At 34.2% G+C, this 26,062-nt stretch overlaps 1 protein-coding gene across 2 annotated transcripts in view; it reads right to left on the reverse strand.

Annotated features, from left to right (window-relative positions):
* Positions 1-26,062, reverse strand: part of COX10 (cytochrome c oxidase assembly factor heme A:farnesyltransferase COX10) — a 110,494-nt gene that overhangs the window by 33,951 nt on the left and 50,481 nt on the right. For both annotated transcript variants that reach the window (XM_083352351.1, XM_083352352.1), the window contains exon 5: positions 5,955-6,025. In XM_083352351.1, the coding sequence (XP_083208477.1) occupies positions 5,955-6,025 (71 nt within the window). The remainder of the gene's footprint in view (positions 1-5,954; positions 6,026-26,062) is intronic.

Here is a 26,062-nt window from a genome sequence, read left to right on the forward strand (position 1 = left end):
AGTAGGAAAAAAGTAAAGAATAAAAGAGAAGGAAAAGTGAAAAGTGCACTTAATTTAGAAAGATTTGAATCTCGTCATGTCATACAAACTCAGAGTCCATTGTTTATCAGAGGATAATATGCAGAGTGGAAAGAAAGTTTACCAAGATGATAAGTTGAGGCTGGATGCTGAGTGGAATTACTTTAACAAACTATCAAATGTCTATGATACATTGTCAAAACTACTTGAGGATAAAATATGCCTAGCAAATATAAATGTTTCTTTGTTACCCGGTCAGAAGTAATGGAATTAATATCCTAATAGTAATTAGGAGTGTAATGCTTTTATAAGGATCACATTTGTTACTGCCACATCCAACTGGCTTCCTTGATGTCATGTAGTGGAGTTGTGCCAAAACTCTCATACTGCATTGACTCATTTAAAAAATTGTGGAAGAATAAAAAACTTGAACAATTTCCTCAGCCTTGGGGCAATTTCTGGTTGAAACAATTAACAAGATCTCTTTTCCAAATTATAGTTTACCATGACAGGGAAAAATGGCCCAATGTTATCTTGTATTTATTCTTCATAATATTTGTCATGGGTATGTCAAAAAGGCAGCTATATTCATAGTAAATAAGTAAACAAACAAACAAATAAGCAAGCAACTACCCTTTTAAAGGGAAAAATATAATTAATATAAGAATATTGATTCTTATAAGATTAAAGTAAAACAACATTAAATATAAAATAGTTTTAAAGTTTGGTCCATTATAGCTCTATTATAAACAACAAAATAATTGAAGCTGGATTGACAATACAATGTGTAATAATCTGCACAAATAATTTTAAAATCCAATGGATTTAATAGAGAATAGGCATCTAACAGAGCCTATGGATTCAATCAAGATGCATCCATTATGTATCAAACATAAAATCAGAACAGATGGAAACAAGCTGTTTTTCTCTAAAAGGTTTGATAGGATGTGAAACAAGAGAGACATATAAGCATGTTGAAATATTTTGAAAAATGAGGCACTGCTCACAGGGCTACATGGTGAAAACACCTCCCTCTATTGGTCTGAAGACAGCAACAAATATATACAGGGAGTGCAGAATTATTAGGCAAATGAGTATTTTGACCACATCATCCTCTTTATGCATGTTGTCTTACTCCAAGCTGTATAGGCTCGAAAGCCTACTACCAATTAAGCATATTAGGTGATGTGCATCTCTGTAATGAGAAGGGGTGTGGTCTAATGACATCAACACCCTGTATCAGGTGTGCATAATTATTAGGCAACTTCCTTTCCTTTGGCAAAATGGGTCAAAAGAAGGACTTGACAGGCTCAGAAAAGTCAAAAATAGTGAGATATCTTGCAGAGGGATGCAGCACTCTTAAAATTGCAAAGCTTCTGAAGCGTGATCATCGAACAATCAAGCGTTTCATTCAAAATAGTCAACAGGGTCGCAAGAAGCGTGTGGAGAAACCAAGGCGCAAAATAACTGCCCATGAACTGAGAAAAGTCAAGCGTGCAGCTGCCAAGATGCCACTTGCCACCAGTTTGGCCATATTTCAGAGCTGCAACATCACTGGAGTGCCCAAAAGCACAAGGTGTGCAATACTCAGAGACATGGCCAAGGTAAGAAAGGCTGAAAGACGACCACCACTGAACAAGACACACAAGCTGAAACGTCAAGACTGGGCCAAGAAATATCTCAAGACTGATTTTTCTAAGGTTTTATGGACTGATGAAATGAGAGTGAGTCTTGATGGGCCAGATGGATGGGCCCGTGGCTGGATTGGTAAAGGGCAGAGAGCTCCAGTCCGACTCAGACGCCAGCAAGGTGGAGGTGGAGTACTGGTTTGGGCTGGTATCATCAAAGATGAGCTTGTGGGGCCTTTTCGGGTTGAGGATGGAGTCAAGCTCAACTCCCAGTCCTACTGCCAGTTTCTGGAAGACACCTTCTTCAAGCAGTGGTACAGGAAGAAGTCTGCATCCTTCAAGAAAAACATGATTTTCATGCAGGACAATGCTCCATCACACGCGTCCAAGTACTCCACAGCGTGGCTGGCAAGAAAGGGTATAAAAGAAGGAAATCTAATGACATGGCCTCCTTGTTCACCTGATCTGAACCCCATTGAGAACCTGTGGTCCATCATCAAATGTGAGATTTACAAGGAGGGAAAACAGTACACCTCTCTGAACAGTGTCTGGGAGGCTGTGGTTGCTGCTGCACGCAATGTTGATGGTGAACAGATCAAAACACTGACAGAATCCATGGATGGCAGGCTTTTGAGTGTCCTTGCAAAGAAATATTGGTCACTGATTTGTTTTTGTTATGTTTTTGAATGTCAGAAATGTATATTTGTGAATGTTGAGATGTTATATTGGTTTCACTGGTAAAAATAAATAATTGAAATGGGTATATATTTGTTTTTTGTTAAGTTGCCTAATAATTATGCACAGTAATAGTCACCTGCACACACAGATATCCCCCTAAAATAGCTATAACTAAAAACAAACTAAAAACTACTTCCAAAAATATTCAGCTTTGATATTAATGAGTTTTTTGGGTTCATTGAGAACATGGTTGTTGTTCAATAATAAAATTAATCCTCAAAAATACAACTTGCCTAATAATTCTGCACTCCCTGTATGTATATATTAGCCTTGGTGGAGCAGTGGGCTAATGCCTCCTTAAGTAACACCAGCTGCCTGCAATCAGTGCAGGTTCGAGTCCCACCAGGCTCAAGGTTGACTCAGCCTTCCATCCTTCCGAGGTAGGTAAAATGAGGACCCAGATTGTTGGGGGCAATTAAGCTGACTTTGTAATAATGCCGCTTGGGGTGAGTGTGTGAAAGCCCTAATAAGCAGGCATATACATAGAATGAAGGCTACTGCTAAGCTTGTAAGCCGCCCTGAGTCTTCGGAGAAGGGCGGGATATAAATGGAATTAAAATAAATAAATAAATAAAATATATAAAGGCTATTAAAAGATGATGTGTATGTTCATAAATCTTAAAGTGTTTTGATCAGTGACAATTTCACATTCATATAAAATCAATAGACTTCAAAACATTTTCTCTGTAAGTAGTTGTTTCTGTATTTACAACATCTAAAAGTTAAACTAAAAGAACAAGAATAGACTAGCCCATTATTAAACTTGATGAAAGTCAAATGTATCACACACAAAAAACAGCCCCAACAATGCTTTTGAAGGCATGCAAAAATCCTTATGCATGCCCCAAACATGTTTGGAATGATTCCCAGAATACGTGATACCAATTTTTCAAATACAACTATCTCTATGTAGTTTTGATTTACCTTCAGTGTTAAACTGTAGAAGAAAATATAATAACAATAACAACAACAACAACAACAACAGAAGTTTCAAACATTAGAACAACATCCCACAATAAGATGGATCTCATGCTAGGCATACTTTTGGCCAGCTGAAGAAATAGTGGCAGTTGATAGCACATAGACATGAAATCTATAGGAACTTATCATTTAAAGCTATGTGACATTTTAAAGAGCATTAAACTGGCTATACATGGATGGATAAGTAATCGCTTGGGACATCCCACCCCCCCTGCAATGATTACAACAAACAGGGCAAAGAGGACAATTTAAATACAGTATATGGTTTAAAATTTTTAAATATGATTTTGGCCAAATGGTGTTTCTTTCAAATCTTTCCAATTTCATCTAAACATGTGAGGAAAAAGGCATTTTATATACATGCTTAAGCGATTGAGAGCTCTGTCTTTTAATGTATTTTAGAGCATTTTTCTGTGGGAAATACATGCAAGCACTGGATTGCCTAGGTGGAATTACTGTGAATGTAATTCAGATCAGAAAGAAAAACCTTTAATTTTATCTGGGAATGAGAAAGGAGGAGTTTTACTTCATATATAGTTACCTAACCAAATTCAAAGACTAGAGTGAAGGGTATAGATCCATTTCACTGAATTTTGGCTGGGCTCAATTTTTGGCTTACTGTGTGTTCAACAGATGTTCTCATTAAAATTTTCCTCGTGATGTTTTTAAAATAAAATTAACTGAACTTAGAAATCTATAATTAGCACCACCTCACAGAACAAATCAGAACAAGTTTACTAAAGTACTCTATTTACAGTGAGGGTGAGTTTACCCCCAGGGCTTGCTTTACTATTTTGTTTCAATTTTCATGTAATTTCATCCATCACTTTTCTTCAATCCTCCAAAGATGATGGATAAAACACAGAAATAAATAGGACCAACTGTTCACAGATGCCTAAGGGAAAACATAATTTTGTTATAAATAATCCTTGGCACAAATCATGGAAATGCTATCTGAAAATTGTTTGTTGAATAGTTTATGAATAAGGGCTTTAGTTTAAAGTTTGCAAATAAGGTGCAGCATTCTCCTTTCCCCCTAGAACTTGGAACTGAATCCTTTAAGAAACTGAACAGACACACAAGTAGAAATCAAGGTTGCTTTATGTTCAAACAGAAGCCTCATGGGACCTTGGCTTTTTATTTATATGTATAGACAGAGAAAAGTGTATGCACAAAAGATGAGGCATATTTAAGATTTATTTTTGTAAAATATTGGCAAAAAAGTGTTGCAACTATTTATAGAAGGATAACTATATATCATGTATAGTATTTAACAGCACACTCTCAAGGTCTGTAGATAAAGAAATGAGAAAGTTATGATATGCATTCAGTCATCTAAGTTTTTTCACAGAAGTCATACTTCATTTGCAGAGTTGTAATATTTTAAATGGAAAGTTTAAAAATTACTCTATTTGTAAATTGGCCACTGAATGTTATATTTTACAGTGGTAAGAGGTAAGATTGAAACTTTGCATTTCTTTATATCACATGAGCTATTAGATAATATTGTTGTGCTAAACCTATGCTAATAAGATCCAGAGAAACAGAAATTTAAGAACCTTAGGAAGCAAAAAGCAAACATTTGTTGTTGTTTTTCCAAAGAAACAGGCAGAATATTTTTTTAAGAGTTGGTAGGCTGAATCGGAACATCATTGTCCATAATATTAATATGTTTTGTGAACATGTAATTTTTGAATAATTATTTATGCATTCATTTTGGTCCCAAAATGTTATCCTTAATTCATGGCAATCACAATTATATATTATTTAAACTGCCAGGGCTCCTGAATCATTCTAATAATGTAAATCCCCAGTGATTATGTCGCTCGCTTTCATTCTAGTAGAATATCATAAACCAATGATCAGGTATTATGAATAAATGAATCTTTATTGTCAAAGTACAACCATGTATACATTGAGATTGGCTGAGCCTCCCTTCGTACCCCCACCCCCAACTCACAGTGACACAAACCCTCCATCTTATTACACCATGTGAGCTAATTGCTCGCAAGTCAATCATGCATAAAGTTTATAAAACTATTTCCCGTTCAAAAACCTAACAGCCCATGGATAAAAGCTGTTCTTCTGCCTGTTGGTACAGCTGGCTATACTCCTGTATCTCCTACCCGATGGTAGGAGAGTAAAGAGGTACCATCCAGGGTGTGAGTCTTGTGGTTTCTATCCCAAATATTTAAAAAATATTAGCCTATTTACTTGTGATAGGTAAGGTAAGTTTCTTTTAAGAATTAATGCAGGAGATCCATAGTTTTAATTTTTCTGGAAATTGACAAGACCTAGTAGGATCAGAATTTTGCTTCTAATGTTTGTTTACTTTTATACAAAAATGTTGAAGTCTGCAACTCTTAATACACATTTCTATAATGGCCCTTATACAACATATGAACAAGTTGATAAAATTTTCTGGATGGCATTATAAATGTCAGAATCATCAAAGCATTCAAAATGTTTTCTTTCCATTTTTTTAATTCTTTATTTAACTAAGCACAAAGAAAGATTGCAAATAGGAGAAATACATACAGCAACAATGAGATTCATTTCTGCTTAAAGAAAGCAGATGTGCAACCTTACCTGATCTGTCCTTGTACTAGAGGTCTGTTTTTTGTCCTATTCATATTTGCATCAAATGGAACCTCAAAGAACTACAAAAGAAAAATGAAATAGAATAACTTTAAGACATGCATTCGAACTGTTAAAAGTATGAATTATTTTTGCAGCTGCTTGGTCTTAATGCAAAACTTTTTCAAAGTACAACTGAAATAGTGCAATTTTATTTTACATTAACTTTTCCTACATTTCCTTAAAGGGCAGGAGAACTGCATGAACAAAAACTTTGAAAAATAACCCCTCAAAATCCATTCCCCTCAGAGCTTTTGACAAGTCTGGCAATACTTCCATAAAAACACCTTTCTTTCTTCTTCCTAATTTTTTAAATAAAACTGCACAATCATTGTTAATTGCAAGTTCTTTGTTTTAAAGATTAACATAGGAGTCCTGTGACCCAATCAAGAGTCAGTCAATTTTAGCAAATGCTATTGCTATTACTGATTCAAGAGACTCCTTGTCCACTCCAGTCAGATGAGTTAACATGGCAGCTCAGCCTATATAATGTGTTTCCCCGAAAATAATACCCAGTCTTTTTTTTGGCCCCCAAAAGATATTACTTTCTGGGGGTCTTTTCCATGGTCTCACCTCATGGCAGCGGCACCAAGAGCCCCAGCCAGCCAACCCACTTCTTCTGCGGCCAAAGGAAATGCCTCTGCAGCTGTGAATGGAGTGCTGGACTGACAAATGTGGTGCTCCCTGGCCTGCATTTCACCGTCAGAGGCCTTCTGGAAAGATCTCTGCAGCCGAGAAATGAGCTACGGAAATACATAGCTTCATTCTCACCTGCAGAGGCCTTTCCAGAAGGCCTCTGATTGCGAAATGCAGTCTGGGGGGCACCGCAGAAGTGGGCCAGCGAGGTGAGGCAGGTGTTGATTCATGGTAGGCCTGGCTGCAACAGTAAGTGGGTGCAGGGCATATGGAGTAGCTCCACCCCCCGCACCGCAGCTTGTTTTTTAGGTGTGTGCCTTGCCCAAAAACTAGGGCTTATTTTTGGGATAGGGCTTTTATTAGACCCACCCCCCAAAAAAAATCAAGCTAGGGCTTATTTTTGGGGTAGCTCTTACTTTGGGGTAAGAATAATCCTGTTTTCAAAGAAGGATTGTGCTCTTATAGAAGCATTTTGTTGACCACTATGGGAATAAAAATGTTAGATTAAATGGGTCTAAGTCTAATCTAGCACATCTTTTTTATGTTTTTACACATTAAAGTACTCAAGATCTTGTTTCATAATGCAGAAGATACAATTTGGCATTTTAAATAAATAATACAATTCTTCAGGTTTAGGAGTACTCCTTGGGAATGTTCAGTATCATTGCTGCATCTTCTCTAGGTGGGTACATTGGGTGAGATGGAAGCCTCTATAGATACTGTATATTAACCATAGTTCCTAATATGTTTCCTTAATTGTTCCTGCTGAGATACTTAAAAGTATTTTTTTATATAAATAGAGAGTATCTAAGAAAAAAAATGTTTAATCACTTTAGATCCAAAAATGTCATCAAGGTATCACTTATCAGATTTTCTATATTTCCCCCCAGATGTTTGAGGACAAAAGTACCCCTCTTATTTTCCTTAAGAATGTATTTCAAATATTCTGATTCCAAGCAGGGGGTCAGACTTGGTTTTAGATTATATTATTAGAGACGATAGTTTTTCTTATTTTAGCAAATTAAAAATAATAAACCTGTAAGGTAAAAGCTGGATAAATAAATATTTTAACTGCTTACAAAAGCTGTTTCCTCAGGAAGTCTGAATGCATCATTTCATTTGACTGAAGCAGAATATTACCTTTCCTACAATTCTGTCAATTTCGACAGCAGGAGGATGCGGAGAAAATTAAATCAACAGTGATAAAGCACCATTAACCCTCATAACTAGGCAGTGATATTAAGAGCATACAGAACTTTTGAAATCAGAAGAAATAAATTTAAATCATGATGTTGAGAAAAAACTACATTAAATATGACTTGTGGGTAAATTTCTGTTAAAGATCATTCCCATTACACAGCTTTCATTGAATTGACAGCCTAATTACATTTTGTGGTTCTAAAAGTGTGAGGTCAACTGCTATTTTATTGTTTAATGTTAGGAACAATCATATGTTTCTCATCAGTTTTCTTTTGGGCTGGCCTTCACTTACCATGTTTATGAAAGAATTAGGACTGTGTGAAAATGTCAGATTTTACATACAAATATAAAACTGATGCTTGAATATCAATCAGATTTAGAGCACAGATTAAAGAGCTCTCTTGCTCAGTGCTTTTCAGCTGATAGGTCATGACTCACAAATTGGTTATGGGACAACTTAAGACACTGCGACATTTTTCTCTTTTAGTGGCTATTAAATGTATTTGGTAAATCATTCTAAAGAGACAGTAATACTTATATAACTTTTCAGTGAAGTAGAGAAAAAGATACACAGATGAAAGAACGAAGTTGTAAAGTACAGCTTTTACAAAAAAGAGCTACTGAAAAACTATGTTCTATGATACTATATAATCATAGTTTAAAGTTATTAAAATTGATGTTTTATTGTAATACTGATTTTTTTAGGGCTGTACAGCATTTGGAAATGATTTGGTAAACATGTTTTGGAATCTGAAATGCCCAACTTCAGCACTCATTTAATTAAGAAAGGTCATTTTATTTTCAGAGTTCTATGCAAATATGAAAAAAAAATGCTGCTAGAGGTGCGGTAATAACATTCTGGCATATTCTAAAGGCCTTCTTCCACATCGTTTTCAAAGGATGCACAACCTACAGAATTCTGTATTTAACTTAAGTATTGTGTGAATACTCTCTTCGTTCTTGATCTCCCATTAACTCATTAGACAATCCTGTATTCTGACATGAGAAGAACAAAATCTTATCCTTGTCTAATTTCTTTTTCTTAACCCTTTTATTTTGCCACTCCCATATCTGATTTTGCCATAAAGTTATAGAGTCAGAGATATGGTCAAAAACTGCAGGAGAGTGATTATGAAAAACTAAGGAGCTTACAATCAGGTCATAACTAAGAGAAGAAAAATGAAGGGCTTACGCGGCAATTATAAAATATATTCCATTCATTGGTTATACCCATTCTGAAATCCTATTTTGGCAATAGTTTCTTTCAAATAACACATTGAGTGAACATGTTGGAAAACAACATGTTTTCATTTTCTAATTTATGCATGCATATTTTTTACTTACAGGAAATGGCTTTTCACATTCAAAAAAGGGAAGTGCATTATGAATGGGAAAAATAAAATTATTAGCTATCACTGAAAATTTGTTGTCAGAACATTAGGCGTAAAACAGCAACAGTTCAAATTCACAAAGAGAATGATAATTTTATTGAAACATACAAGATCATTGATATAATGCATTTAATACATTTTTTTCCTTGCTTCTTCATAAAAAATAGTTATTAATTTGGACAAACTATGCAGTGAAAGTTTCTTACTTCTTTTTGTTGACCTGGATAAGTCTAAGAAGTTGCTTCTCTTTAAAAATTAAATATTGAGATACTTGACAAGGGAATATTATCAGAGGCATTTAATCAGGTTTATATTGCAATTATACCAGAATCAGGTAAAGATACTCTATGTACTAATTATTGTCCAATTTCACTGATTAATGTTGATGAAAGAATTTAACAGCAATCACAAATTAATAGCTATCTAGATTACAGTAAGTGATATAATTCATTATTAAGAATTATCAAGCAGATAATTTTTATAAACAGAACTTATGAAAACTAGGCAAGCAGCAGATAATATTCGATTAGCCAACTATTTACTACACTTCAATAAAAATAAAGATCTATTTGCAATTTTGTCATTAGATACTGAAAAAGCTTTTGATAAAATATATAGATAGCACATGTTTGCTGTGCTAAATGGGTTAGCATCTTGTTTGAAATTCATCAAATGGATCAATTTTCCAGAAATGACAAACTAATTCTGTTGTGGAAAAAAGCCTGCATAAAGTAACTAGGATTTGAAGGAGATCCTACTTATTTTTTATTATTTTTAACAGCATTAAGATCACCTTAAGATTACTTTCTGCCTATATATTTTTAAGATTAATTTTTGTGTTTTAACGATCATTATGAGAAACAAAAGTCTATAACACAGTCTGAGCAAATGTTGAAAATATGCTATACTAGTTCATCAAAGGAAAACTTTAGAAGTCTTTTGGGAGTAGGAATAGTAGAGAATGTTTGATTTCAGAAACTGCACCTAACACCTGCCTGTCCACAAGATGTGAACATAAAGCAGAACCAATGTGATTAGAAGTAGGTCTTTCTTGAAATTTTTAGACAACTAAAAACATATTCAATGCAACTAATTTGCTATTTACAAATTTCTTCATAATTTTCCTCTTCAAATTAGCATCTAACTAAAAACAAGTTCAACATACATCTAAAGCAGTGGCTCCCAAGCTTTTTTTATACCCCGCCCCCCTAGAATGCTTCTGATATATTCTCACACCCCTTACAAAAGTTCAAAATAATGGCAACAAATTATGCATGTATACTATAATTTTGAAAACCCAAGTTTTCGCACCCCTTGGAATATCGTCTTGCACCCCTGGTTGGGAACCCCTGATCTAAGATATGCTAAACTGAAACAAAACACCATAGATTGTAGGTTGCTTAGGCTTTTACTTGAACTAAAAACTAAATAGCCACAGCCTATTTACAATATTTACACAACAATCTGCAATTATTTGATCTTTTCAAATAGAAGAAAACTATTCTGTCCCCAGCCAATTTGGTAAAATATTAACTCAATATTTTTCCAATTAAATGTTAAAGCTTTGCTGTAGTTCTTACCCCAAATGTATAACATTATGTATAAATGATTTAAATGAAATAGTTCTAGTTGTATTAAGAAGCTTATGCACTATATGTTTATGGGGACAAGCTTGGAATTAGTTTACATGTGAGTAGGCTAAGTCAGTCATACAATCAAGTAACATTCACAAAGCTTTTCTCTTTAAGGAACATTTTGGAGGATGAGAGGCTATATGAGAGGGTTTGCTCCATTCCTTTAACAGATAAGACAGCATCTCCCGTTAAGATATTGAAACACGCCTCTGATTAAAATAATTTGCATTATTGAATATTCTGCCTTTAGCACTTGTATTCAAACATAAAAATAAGACTTATCTCTAAAGTGACATGTAATTGATGAGTATATTTATTTATTTATTTATTTATTTATTTAATTGATTGATTGATTTTATATACCGCCCTATTCCCGAAGGACTCAGGGCGGTTTACAGGGTGAATTAAACAATACAAATAAATACAATTAAAATAGAATTAAATTAAGACTAGCCCACAATTAAAACAAATTAAAATTTAAAATTTAAAGTTAAATTAAAAACCCCTCAGTCCAGGCCAGAAAGATCAAATAACCAAGTTTTCAGGTCCCGGCAAAACGAGCGAAGGTCTGGGGCAGTCCGAAGTTCCACCGGCAATTCATTCCATAGGGCAGGCGTGCCCACAGAGAATACCTTCCCCCTTGGAATCACCCGCTGGCATTCCCTAACCGGCGGAACCCTAAGGAGGCCCTCCCTGTGGGAGCATACAGGACGATGGGAGGCTGATGCTGGCAGCAGGTGCTCCCTGAGATAATCTGGACCCATGCCATATGAAGTATGCAAAAAGTTTATCAAAACATCCTTCCAATTGAGAAGGTTAAGAAAAAAAGCATGGCTTTTAAAAAATAAAGAAAATAATTACAGCAGCTTCAAAGTTATGTGAAATCCTAATGACGCAGCAAAATGTACCAAAACTCACACTTAATACTGTGCAAAAGATTTCAGCAAATTGATGCTTGGTTTCTTTCAGCACAGAACAAACATTGTTCTTTATTTAGCAAGAACAATGGCTCTGCATATTAATAAAAAATCTCCAAAGCAATTATGACTGACATGGAATGAAAAACAGCTGGTTATAAATAATGAAAACTGGAGTAGGTTGGTAAACTTGTGTACCTGGATAGAATGTTTACCGAAGACAGGAACATTGGTAGAGAAAATTTAAGACATGCAAATACTGGTAAAAAGGAGAAGGGCAGTTTATCTCTGGCCTCTTGTGAGGAATGAATGTTTATTGAATGTAGCAAAAATGGTTATATGTCAGACAATTCTTTTGGCCACTCTGTTATTTGGACCTGAGAGTAGATGTGTCAGGAGACACAGAGAACTAAATGGAATGCATAGGAAATGTACTAATAAAGAAGTGTGTGTCATCACACACCTATCCTCCCAAAAGGGAATGTGAGAGAAAGAAAGATGGAAAGAAAGAAATAAAGAAAGCAGGGAGGGGGGGAAGGAAGGAAGGAAGGAAGGAAGGAAGGAAGGAAGGAAGGAAGGAAGGAAGGAAGGAAGGAAGGAAGGAAGGAGGCTGAGAACAACTGGCCACTTAGAGAAAAATAATAAAAGTCAGCTTTGTAAAACCAAAATAGGAAAGGTGGAACAGGTCAAGAAGAAAGAAATGATGGATAAAATTGTGGAGAAATAATGTTGACAAGATGTTCAAAGATAGGTGAGAAGTTTAAACATGATGTAGGTATCTTACGTGAGGATGAGATAGAAACAAAATTGCTTTGCAAGGACAAAAGGTGTACAGTAAATGATGTTGATATATGTTAGTTCTTGCTATATTTCCTTTTCTTTCCCCTCATTTCCTGCCTTTATTTGTCCACTGCTTTCCCTGTTTTTCTACATTTTACATTACTACGGTAGAAGGAACTAATAGGGTGGACTTCAGTATAAATTTGTACGATACTAGGAATTGTGAATCCCCAATTTTAAAGTATTTATAATAGTTTTGGGGAATGCCCACTCAAAAATACATTTTTCAAAACCACATGAGTAATATAGAATAGTTGTCAAACAACATTATCCATTAAACTGTGGATTTGGTCTGCACCCAAATTCTTATATGCTAAAAATATGATTTGAGACTCTCCTTGTCATATTAATTTTTCTAAGTATTTTAAAGTAAAATTGCAGTTTCTCTGATTATTGTTTTTTAAGAAAAAGAGTTGTTGGACCATTTTATCCACTCTATGTTTGCTCTGAGCTACTCTAAATGTTAATAATGACCAGTGTTGCTTTTCACTTGGATTAAGTTTCAAAATTTTTACTGGCAGAATCATAGTAATCTGAGGGAGTACATAGCTTTTCTTTTCCTATTTTTTAACAATAAACATATTGTTAAGCACAGAAACTAGGTGGGTTAATTCTAAACAGCTTAAATTGAATTTAAACTGAAAAATTAGATGAAGAAAAATATATGCTATTGCTCAAGGCATAGAAATATTTTTATATGGTTTAAAATCTTATCTAATTTCAGCACAGAAACATACATAACTTTTCTAATAGCTATATGTTCTACTTTTATGTAAGCTTGTTGAGGTTTGTAAAACTAAAATGCTCTTTAAATAAAATAGGTGATCAAGTACCAACTTTAAAGACACATACCAGAAAAATCAACACTCTGTAAATTCAAAGAAAACTCATTTATACTATAATACTGTTCAGTACAATTCTACTTATACTGAATAAAGTTGTTTCTACTATATAAGAAGTAATAACATTTATTTATTTGGTCTCCAAGTACAACTTTTGTTTCTACTGAGAGAAATAGAAGTCTCCGACATATGATTAGTTGTGGTAAATTACGGTAACATTCTTCATATTTTAATTAAACCAAAGTGAAAGCTATTTGACAAAATGGTAGTCAATCAGATTCCTAAAACAAATACATGGAGGAAAAAGTCAACATTACAATCCCTAATGAGTTCAGTGAATTAAACTTTCAGGAAATAATGTTCTCATTATTTTATCCATCCAAAATAGTATTTATTAATCTGGCACTGGAACATGTTTGGTGTAATTTCAATTAAAAAAAGAAAGAAATTGGACTTTATTTCACTACAATACAACATAGTGCATCTGCATCTATTTTCATCCTACATCCTACAAAAGCTGGATGAGCTGTTACTAAGTTCAAGCAGCATGTCATGGAGAAATGCGCCAAATTTCCTATCCAGCAAAGTTTGAAAGAGGCTAATCACCAATTATAAGGAAGAAGTTGATGGCACGTGTTATCACTCAAGATGGTGCAGCCACTTACTTGCTCATTGCATATTGGATGGCTTTGTGTAAATGAATTAAAAAAATGAACAATAATGAAACCACATTTGGGTTCCTCTCCTTTCTCCTCCCCCTTTATCTATCAGAAGCCCCACATGAAGATCTGATAATATTTAAATATGCCAAAATGTGAAAAATAAAAAATATCCAGAAAGGTGATTTTTCACAGATCTATTATTCACCAACTCTTTTCCATAAGGTCAGACTGCATTTATTCAAATCTACCACATCTTTCTCTTTTCTTAGTTTTATAGATACACATTCCCCCTATTAATTTCATTCATTTAATTCAAAAAAACTTTGTCCTTCTTACATTCCAGGTTTTTCCCTACTGCATGGTCATAAGGAAATAGGCTCGTGCTTTTTGTAAATAAAAGCTTTACATTCTTTAGAAAGAAAGAAAGACTTATTTGCATGCATGTCATGGGTATCAATCTGCTAACAGTAAGAAAAAATACTGTTCAGTTTCAACACATTTTGATCAGTATGCAACAAGTGGATTTATAATCTAGAGGCAACGTGGAAGGCAATATACTGTTTCCTGACTCCCACCATGTAGTTCAAAGATACCCTCAGAATACACTTCAAGAGTTCCATGGTACAGGTGATGTACCATTTAAGCAATGGCAAAAAGATATCTCCAAATTCAGTTTAGTGGTTAAGATACTAGGCTACAAATTAGGAGGCCATGAGTTCTAGTCCTGCCTTAGCCATGAAAGCCAGCAAGGTGACTTTGAGTCAGTTGGTCTCTCAGCCCAATTCATCTCACATAGTTGTGGTTTTGGGGAAAATAGGAGGAGGCAGGTATGTTGAATATGTTCACTGCCTGGAGTTATTTGTTAATAATAATAATAATAATAATAATAATAATAATAATAATAATAATAATAATAACAACAACAACAACAACAACAACAACAAAACAACAACAACAAACAACAACAATAATATAATAATATAAAGATGAGATATAAATAAAATAAATAAAACCATTATAATAAGCATCTTCTTATTCATCATTACAGTGATGGTCTGAACAACAGCCAATCAGCCACAAGCTTTTACCGTACAGAAGTGGTTTGCCATCGCCTTCTGGCGGTGATGGTGGTGACGGCTTTTAATTCCTAGTCCACTTTGCAGCTCTGATAGACCCCTATCAAAAGTAGAATAAATCTGAACACTACTTAGCTTCAGATTAATAGCCTCTCTATTGTTATGTAACAAAATTTCACAAGTAGGCACATCTTTATCTAAAGAAGAAATGGAAAGTAGCTTGAAATGAACAGCATAAGCAAAAAGTCTACAGATATGGCTAATAGTCAATAGAGTTTGGACTGGAAACACCGAAGGTAGATTGAGCTATCAGTCATTGAAAGCATGTTCTTGCTAATGAACTAATGAATCTAGTTGTCAGTTGCCTGTGGAAAACTTTGTGCTGAAAGATATAAATACATTAAATAACTTAAATACTTTGTACAGTTATTTTTTCTAGCATTCACAATCTACAATTCATTGAGGCTACTGAATGTTCCTTACTGTGCAAGAGTTAAACATTTTATTCTTTAAAGAAAGACACAATTTTTCATATCTTCAAAGAAACATAAAGCACTGTTAAAATTAGTTTTGAGTATCCTTGCAGGAGGTTAATTATCTCACTTTCATAGAGAAATACATAAGATATGCTAATAGCAAAGCAAAATTATTTGATGGTTCAAACTGGGAAGATATACACATATCTTCTGTATCTACAGATATACTAGGTAGGTATACACTTCAGAAATGCTATTAGAATTAAACATTCTTCACGCTTTTTTACTGAATTATCTAAGACACAATGCCTCTGTAATGAAGATAAATTAAGTGTCATTTTCAAACAGTGAAATTTGGGCCAACAAATTTTATATTATAATTTATTTTTTATCATGCAACATGAAATGACTAACTATGGTAAAGAACAATAAAATGACACAAAAATGTCATTGTAGGGCAGTTATTATTATGGGAAAAATATAGTCTTACTGCATACAGTCAGTGTTTTGTTGAATGTTAGAGCATGTAGCTGCAGGTTGTATTCTAACAATTCTGAACCTATAATGTTGATCCAGAATTATGAGCAAAACAGCAACTATCCCTTTAGCACTCCATTCATTCTATTCAACATAGAATCATCAAAACGTAATTTCTAATCTAGGTTAGGAAGGATGTTTTAAACTATAGTTTCTTGATTTGCACACTTAGAGGGAGTTGATTTCCCTCAGAAGAAAAAGGAATGGGGAAATAATTATTTCATACAAAGACATTTTTCTTTCTTACTTCACTTGGGGCTATAGGGGACATTTATTTTATTTACTTATTAAATTTGTTTGCTGCCCATCTTACCATCTGGGTGGTTTACAGGATTAAAAGTAATAAAACAATAAAAAGAAATATATTTCTAATAAAATGAAATTACAATTAAAAGCTGGAGAGGGATGGAGCAAAATATGCAGGGTGTAAGGTAGGATCTGCTATTTGTCCATCAACCACCTCCAGCGTGATACTCCCCATTGGCCCCAAGCCAGCTGACAGAGCCAGGTCTTCAGGCCCTTATGAAGGAGGGTGGGAGCAGATCTCACCGTGGGGGACAACATGCAAACGCTCTTCCAGCCATCGCTGCCACTTGCTCTTCGAGCAGGAGTCATGAGTCCAGGAGGACCTACAAGTTGCACACAAGCTTTCTTTGGGACAGTGCCCCTCATCTAGCATCAAATGGCATATTTCTAGAACTTGAAGGCTTCCAAACCCAAAGCTTGCTAGGTTTGAGATGAAGCCTTTGTTTCCCATCCAAATTCTCATAGCCTCCAGGCACTGGGATACAGCATTCACAGCACTGCTTAATTCGTCAGGGACAGAAATGCATAATTGGGTGTCGTCAACATACCGATGATATTCCACTCTATGACAACAAATTAGCTCACCTAGCAGCCTCATGTAGATGTAAATAAAGGGGGGGGGGATATTGAACCCAATGGCATCTCACAGAGGACAGGATCTCTCCTCCCCAATCACTGCCAAGTGAAATTGGCCCTGGAGGAAGGAGGTGAACTAGCACAACACTGTGCTATCCATCCTCAATCCTCAGAGTTAATCCATGGTTGATGGTATTGAAAGTTCTGTGAAGAGGTTAAGTAGGTCAAGGATGGATGCATAAGATGCATAACTTTTGTTCTGCCCTCACCAGAGATTATCCAATGATGTTTTTGTCCCATACTCATAGTGAGATTCAGATAATCCACCTCCTTGAAGTTTTTCCAAAATTACTATGCAATCATCTTCTCAATCACTTTCCCCCCAAAGTGGAGATTATATACTGGACAAAAAAATGACACTCTTTGTAAAGAGTGTTGAGCTAGAGGACAAGACAGGTGATACGGGAAATCAATCTCACCTGGAATGCAGCATATACCATTAAAATAATATTTCAAATGGACCTCTATTGTGAAAATCATTGGTCCACATAATATCTGAGTCAAGCTGATGAAAACCAAAGTGATTATGAAGGAGGAGTCAGATAGATTAAAAACTAAGTGATTATAAAGAGCTTAAGAAGACATTCAAAAATACCATGTAGAAATCCTGGGAATAAAGGAAATAAATTCTATAGAGTGAATCACTGTTAATAGATTTCCTCTTAATCAAATTCAAGAACATCCAGAATTATGGCAATAATCTTTATATGACAGGACAAAAAGATGATTTCCTGATCTTGATGTGATGCAGACATTCAGTAATAAATATCATGGAGAGCATGTTATAACATTTTCACTGATACATGTACTGGCTGAATTCCCAATGTGTTAAACCAGAGGTCCCTAACCTTTTGGGCACCAGGGACCGGTTCTGTGGAGAAAAGTTTTTCCATGGACCGGAGAGTGCATGATTTTGTGTGCTGCTTGCATCCCACAGATGCGGCTTTGCTTGTTTGTGTGGACCGGTTGCTGGCATGCTGCAGACTCGTACCAGTCCATGGATCAGGAGTTGGACATCCCTGTGTTAAACTATATTAGGATTTACTTTTTATTCAGACTGATATGTGATAAGGGATAAGCAAATATGCTATGGTTTCTTTAAGTTTACAAAATGGGTTGAGAATATGTTTTGTAGTTGCTTACCAAATACAAAAACTGTTAAGAAAGATATGCAGAGTGGAACCCTGCTTGTTACTGGTCCTTCTTCTTACAGAGCTCACTTGTTTTACGCCTTGCTCGGTTTCTAACTAGAGGGACAAGGAAAAAACTGGAAATACAAGGGAGAAAATAATTCAGGAATTGGCATTTGCTCTTTTAAAAGACTGACTCTAGCTTATTATTAGTTTATTTTGCTAAAAAAATCTTTAAACATATTTTACAAAAATTTTGTACATTTTGTACATTTTGTACATTTTGTACATTTTGGCAATGGTTGCATGTCATAATCAATTATAATAAACTCATAAGCTATTGTATTTAAACAGGAAAACTGTTGCACTTTATTCTAAGGTTATGACATCTGAAAACCATATTAAAACTGTGATATCCATATCTAAATAGCTTCTTGAGAATATTTTTTTTCAAAAACAGTTAAAATGAAACTTAAGTCCGGCTACTTTAAAACTGAAGAAAAAAAGATTAAAGGTTAAATTCATGAAATCCAATTAAAGTAAGACTCCCCTAAAGCAAAAGAGTGATATGATGGGGGGGGGGAATTAAGGACTATACCATATGTTGAGTAATAAAATTAGCAAATCTAGTAAGGTTCAAATACAGCCATTATACACATCTGGGCAAAAAAAGGAGGGAACAAATCATTAAGCAATCTGAGAATCCCCAAACAAAGAAACTGTAAAATTCTGAATTGTAAAAGAAAGGAAACATATTTAATCCCTCTGGAGTTTAAGTATGTATTTCAACTGGGTTATCCCATTGCTCAAAAGAACACAGAAACACACAAAAGCTACAGACATACAATATATCCACTGTATTACTGTAGGCAAAGAGCCAAATAGCTTCAGTACCCAACAGCCTTGGCACCTGTTGGTTTTGTCATCAACAAATATATTACCATTTCTCTGGCACAGAGGGAAGCAAACACCATATTAGAAATGCTTGCCTATCCCCAAGGAAGGCAAAAGAGGCAACTGGGATGTGCTGTATGGGTATTTTGTAAGCTGGAGAGCCTGGTTATGAGTAAAAGCTTTATAAATACTTGATTTTTGCCTGTATTTCCATTTCCGTGTGCTCTCCAAATACGTGGATACTACATTAAACATAGTTCTTGCAGCCTAGGCTACATTTCATCTTTTCTTAACTAAATTACATAGGTGCATCCTCCAAATGCAATCTAAATTAAAGATTTTCAGGAAAATTGAGAGATGAATTTCTACTCAGAAAATAGCGCGCCTATTTTTATGCTATAGAAATTTCATATAGTAAATGAAATGTGTAAATAGGAAACAGTAGCAAAGAGAAAAAGCCTTTAATTAATCTAGCAGGAAAATGTATACTTTTCTACTTTACCAGATTCATGTAATACTTCTATTTATTTATACATTTATACATTATACATATATCTTATTGGATAGAGCAAGAAATATAGGAAAAAGAACACCTTCCTATGGAGATGTTATTCATTCAATTCAGCTATCAGCAGCTAGACTTATCAACATCCTAAACTTAATCTAGAGAGAAGATCATACCAGGTATGTGGTCTTGTCAGGTGAAAAAGCAAAAATCAAACATTTCTTAGATATGTCAGATGATAATGGATCAGAACTTCTTGCTGTTGAAACATAGCAGCAGTAATCTAGGAACAAAGTGTACAGTAGACTTCCACTAGAATAGTGAAAGCATTATGGGATAAGGTTATTAAAGAAAGCAACAACAGAGTAGTAAAATATGCTATATACACATAGACAGCCAAAATGTTAAAGTACACGGGATACAGAAAAGAGAGCCCCTAAATACTGATAGGCTGTAAAGTTATAGATAACTCATTGATAGGAGGGAGTGTTGATGGATAAAAAGATAATTTAGGTGAAACTCTAGAATAAGAAATAACCACAATAAATCTAAATCTTTACAAACTGTAGTATAGCAAGGGCAGGAATTGATTCATTAACTCTGTTCTTAGTACTGACACAAATAAGAACAGTGTTATGATAAATTGCTTTTAGTGGAATGCTTATAGTAAAGATCACTGAGTATTCATGAAACAAATACTCATTTGAATAACTCATAAACTGATATACTGTGTTTCTTCATGGAAATAACTTTCTGCTAATCGCCACCAAATCAGAATTTGTCACTGAACAAGAGGTAAAACAGTTTAAAATATATAAAATATTTTATACATAACAGATAAGAAATGCTTTTAAAGGAATTTCTCTCTCTCTCTCTCACACACACAGCTGCACATATGTACACACACACACACTGCTTATGAAATAATTAGATTACTAAGATGAACAAATCATACAACAATAAATGTTGGAAATCTCACATCAAAGAAAAAATGTTTTACTGTATATGGTGGGTATGCAAAAAGACACAAAACTACTGGAAAGAAATACAGCAAAACATCTAGAAAGTTCTGAAAAATAAAATTCAATTTAAAACCACAAATACTTTTATAAGCTATAATCCCAGAGGATATAAACGAAAAAATCCACAATTTATTAAGATATAACTGACAGTAGCCAGAATCAATCTGGGACCATACTGGAAACGGGAAATCTTGCCAACAATGTAAGATTGAGAGACTAAAATTGGAGAATACATGCTAATGGGAAAATTGTATATCTTCACAGCAGAAGTCTAACCAAATTCAAGAAGGACTGACTCGCTTATATTACCATATATTTAAGAGACTGCCTCTCCCAGATTACATCTGCCCTTCAGATCAGAAGAGGTTTACTACACTCTTAAAGAGCCACATTTGGTGGGACGCAGGACAAAGGCCTTTTCTCCCATGGTACTTATCTTAGAAACATCATCCCTGAAGTAAAGTTGGCTCCATCTCTGTTGATTTTCCAGAAGTCCCTCAAAACCTGGTTATGCCATTAGGCCTGAAGGCCCCAAGGGACCAATGAGTTGCTCAGATGGCTTCATCACTATTAATATTTCTTTTTGCCTTTTAATCACAATTTTTAATTCTTTGGATCCATTGATTGCTTTTTGAACCACTGTTTTACATCACTGTTCTTACTGTATGCCTCTCAGGGTCATAGTTTGTAAGAAAGATGGTCATATAAATATGATGAACAAACAAGTGAATATTATGCAACAATAGAATATGATTTTTGAAGAAAAACAGAAATGGTTTAAATGATCCAAACTGAAATGAGCTACAATCACAGATGTCCAAAGCATATAAAATCATTTAAGCAGCAATTACTAGTTAGAAAAAAAAGAAAGGGAGAAAAAAGAGAGGATACTAGCAAGATTTTTCCTGTATCTTTTGTTTGCTTTGTCTTTCTAAAATGTATGTTCTTTTGTAATAATACTCTCACTTCAATCTCTCTCTAGTGTAAAGACTATTGTGTGTGTGTGTGTGTTTGTATGGTTTTGCTTTTCTGTTATTTATTTCACCTAATTAATAAAAAAGAATTGGAAAGCCATACCCAAGGGAAAAATGGATAAATATTAGGGAGATGGAGTGAGCAAGGTTCAGAGTGTTGAAGGAATAAAAGCACAGACGTTTTCATGCAAAGTAGAAAAAAAATCAAATCTTGGCCATACTTCCAGGGAAAACACCATGTGATTCTGCTCAGAAACTTAAGGAGAGCACATGTTGGGATTCTGAAAGGTCTCCAGCTATGAAGGGAGACCATCTCTGAAGATCATTTAAGTAGGAAACCAGACAACATTCTGACAGCTTTCAGCAGCTGTACCTGTGGTCTCTACTATTTGACTTTGCTCCTGCCAATTGCTGAGATCACTACTACTCTCCTGCTTGTCACTTTGTATCCACATCAAATGAAGACAACACAACAAAGGCTTGTTAATTCACATGGAAGATGGAGATGCATGGAGCTAGGAAAAGATTGCTGAAAGGCTGAAAAAATACTGATGTCATCTGCAGGAAGGAGAGAGTGCATAAACAAATATTGTGCCTTACACCGTGGCTCCAACATTCCACATGTTTTTCACTATGTCAACAGGCTATATATCATTGACTATGTAATTTAAAAAGCCAGTCTAACATACAGGTATAGCAGTATATTTGAGATATGAATCACCAAAATAATATTTGATCTAATATTTCAAACAATCACTTTGTATAAGAAAATATAAATGAAGGGATTGTAAGAAGATATACTGGTGTACTTTTTTCCACCTAAACAGCGGTGCTTTGAAAGCACAATTATATACTTTCCTGGCCAGGTCCCAACCTTCCCTTGCAAGCCAGAAGATCCTGAGCCATAATTGAGATTGTGATTTTCAAAGGTCACAGAGGAGATGCCATAGGAGACATCACAAAATGCTTGGAAATTGCAGAAGTTCAAGCAGCCTCTTGACACAGAAGTGCTCACTTGAACACTCTAAAGGGCTACTTGAGAGTAGCAGGTTCTCCATGAAAGGAGAATCATCAGAGTCATTGGGAATTGCCTGCAGCTAAATCTTTGGAATCCATAGTACAAAATGCTTCAATGGAGGCTTGTTCATTGTTGGAACAATGCCTACACCCAGTGTCAGAACTGCATAAGAAATCAAAGAGAGATATTTTTAAATTTTACTGGGGCCACAGTCCTACCCTCCAGTAGCAAAGACTTCTATCATTATAGTTCTTCACAGAATCTGACCTTGCTTTCTAATCTGTATTCTTTGGAAAGAAATTCCAAAGCTCGTCAGAACATGAAATTTTGCAGTTGCTTGTAGACAAATACTTTTTGATGGTTTTCAGAAACTTTTTCAGACTTCATTGGTTTTCCAAATTATATGTTTCCTATGCTATAGGACAGGGGTAAGCAACTGTGGCTCTTTTAGGACATGTGGACTTCAACTCCCAGAATTTCTGATTCACCATGGCTGATTCAGGAATTCTGGGTATTGAAGTCCACAAGTCATAAAAGAGCCAAGGTTGCTTACCCCTGCAATAGGAAATCTTAGAAGATTTCAAGATAAATAGGCAATATACAGTATATTTATTACAAATTGTTCTGTAACATAGTTCTTTTCCCTAGAGATGATCAAACTGCAATGAATTGGAGGGTGCATTATAATGCAGATGAAAAACAAAAAATATCCAATATTTGAGGAAACAGATGAACTGATAAAGCTATAATAAGTAACCTATTGTGTTAACTTAGTTTCATAAATTACAAAAACTATAGTACTAATAAGTGAGAATGTTTGTAGTTCAGAGTTGAAATGAATCTAGAGTGGCTAGATAATTCTAGTTTCAATTTTTAGAATAGAGTAGAATAGAATAGAATAGAATAGAATAGAATAGAATAGAATAGAATAGAATAGAATAGAATAGAATAGAATAGAATAAAATTCAATTCAATTCTTTATTGGTCAAGTATAATTGGACATACAAGGAATTTGTCTCCAGTGCATAAGTTCCTCACTGTACATGTCAGCAATAAGTGATAAATCATGATCATAATCATAAAAATACCATCATAAAACATAAGATACAATACTCAGTGATAGTGTAGTATACTAAATAAAGCAATCAAAATAAGCCACAAGATATAAATAACAGTTACAGTCGTAAGATGCTAAAGGAATAGGTAATAGGAAAGATGAGAATAATAATAATACAGCCTATCTAAATGGTTTGACATCCTAGGGCAGGGGTGTCAAACTGTCAGCCCATGGGCTGTATGCATCACGTGGAAGTCGCGCCCACCCCATTGCCAGCAATGGCAAAAGAGTCCCGATACGTCACGTGATTTCACATAACATCGTGAGTTTGACATGTCTGTCCTAGGGCATAAGACAAGTATTCTGGGAATTAGTTATTTTTATTTTTAGTTTACTTTTATATTATTTTATGTATTATTTATATTAATTTATTTATTGATATTATTTTTATTATTAGTTATTTTTATTTTTAGTCACAGAATGCTATCACCAATATCCATATTTTATTGGTAAAATTTGTTTTCAAACTACGTTTTGCTGTATGTGTAATGAATTTAATAAAATTAGAACTACAAACAGTTCTGCTATTTAAACAACTTAAATATATTTAATTTTTTTCTGTCTGAAAATGTGAGAAACATGGCTTTTTACTCCACATGAGCTGACTGAAAAGAATAAAACAATGGTTATAAAAACCGTAAGAGGCTTGTATACAAAAACTACATGTTCACCAAAACAAAGTACTCAGTTGGAAACTTTAAAATCAGAAAGCACTTTCAGGTTTCTCCCTTCCTCAAAATTTTCTATCAATTATTTTATAAATTACCATAATTCTTATGAACAGTAGTCTTATTAGAGTTGCCTTGCAGCGAGATGGGTGGCAAACAAATGAGTTATTACATATCACAATAAGTTATATATTTAGTTATTGTGATGAATCAGATTTGATCCATTAGGTTTTCTGCTCACTTCCAGAAAAGTTTTAAATATTACTGAGAAAGTAATGAAAAGAAAACCCTTAAATATTAAGATTACGCTGATTTACACAAGGGTTAATTTTCAAGATGAAAAGATGCCAAATTAGTATTTATTTCAACAGAAATATTATGGTAAGTCTTTAAATAGGATTATTACATTAAAAATATTGTACGTACAAGTGCAATCATTGGGATATAAGAAATTTTACACAGGTTACTAAGTAGAATATATATTATTTAGGATTTTGTAGGGCAGGACTATTTTTTTCTTGAAGATAAACATATATTATCTTCTATTTCCTTTCATAAAAATATGCTAGAACTTTTCATACACCAACCTGCAAACTTGAAATTAAATTTGACAGAGTGAATAAATCAGACAAATATAAGGCTTACTCTTGTTCATCATATCTTTGTGATTGCCAGCCTCACTATCAGAACCATTTACATTCCAAAGAAGCTAACATCACCAATAAATAGCATATATTTTAGATGTTTCAAAATACATTGCAATTATGCTTAAGAAATTAAATTTTTTTAAAAAAAAAATCAATTCAAAAACATTGAAAAAAGGTATTGAGATCCTGGGCAATTTAAAAAGAACTTTAACACTATTCAAGTTAGCTCCCTGGCTATAAAATGTAGAACTTGTATGGAATCAGAGGGATGCAGAAATATATACAACATTCCATTAAGAAGTGGTAAATGTCTTCAGCTTACTATAAAATCTTAAATATGTCTACCTAAAAGAAAATTTATTATTTCAATGGAAAAGTTTTTGAAGTTAGTGTGTACTGGATTACAGCCTTAGCCTTCCATTACTGTTACTGATGTATATTCAGAGCCTTTAAAATAAAAATAAAAATAGAATTATTTTTTTCTACCCAGTACTTCTGTATAAAATAAATCTACTTTTCCAAAGATGTAATATTTACAAAAGATTAAATACTGTTAATGGTAAAACATATTCATAATTGTCTAAATTAAACAACTAAAAATAAAGTGGAATTTTGTTACTACACAAAATAGAAGAACGCTAAACATTAAAGCAAATTCTGTGCTGAGAGTTATATTTGCTTTAAATAAGGTTATACAAGAAAATTATATTTATACGATAATCATATAATGTAATGTAAAGATCATTAGGAATTATAACTTTTTAACTGATTCAAATGTGCATGAAAAGGAAAGAAATTGATCAGATTTCCCCCCCCCCCAAAGTATTAGTTTCATGTAATAGGACAGAAATCAATCCATTCCTTACTTCTTACTAATAGTATCAAACGAAACATTTTTTGTCATTATAACTATCATACTTATGGAAATATCA

The sequence above is a fragment of the Vipera ursinii genome (assembly GCF_947247035.1).
Source record: "Vipera ursinii genome assembly, chromosome: 2".
Taxonomy (NCBI): domain Eukaryota; kingdom Metazoa; phylum Chordata; class Lepidosauria; order Squamata; family Viperidae; genus Vipera; species Vipera ursinii.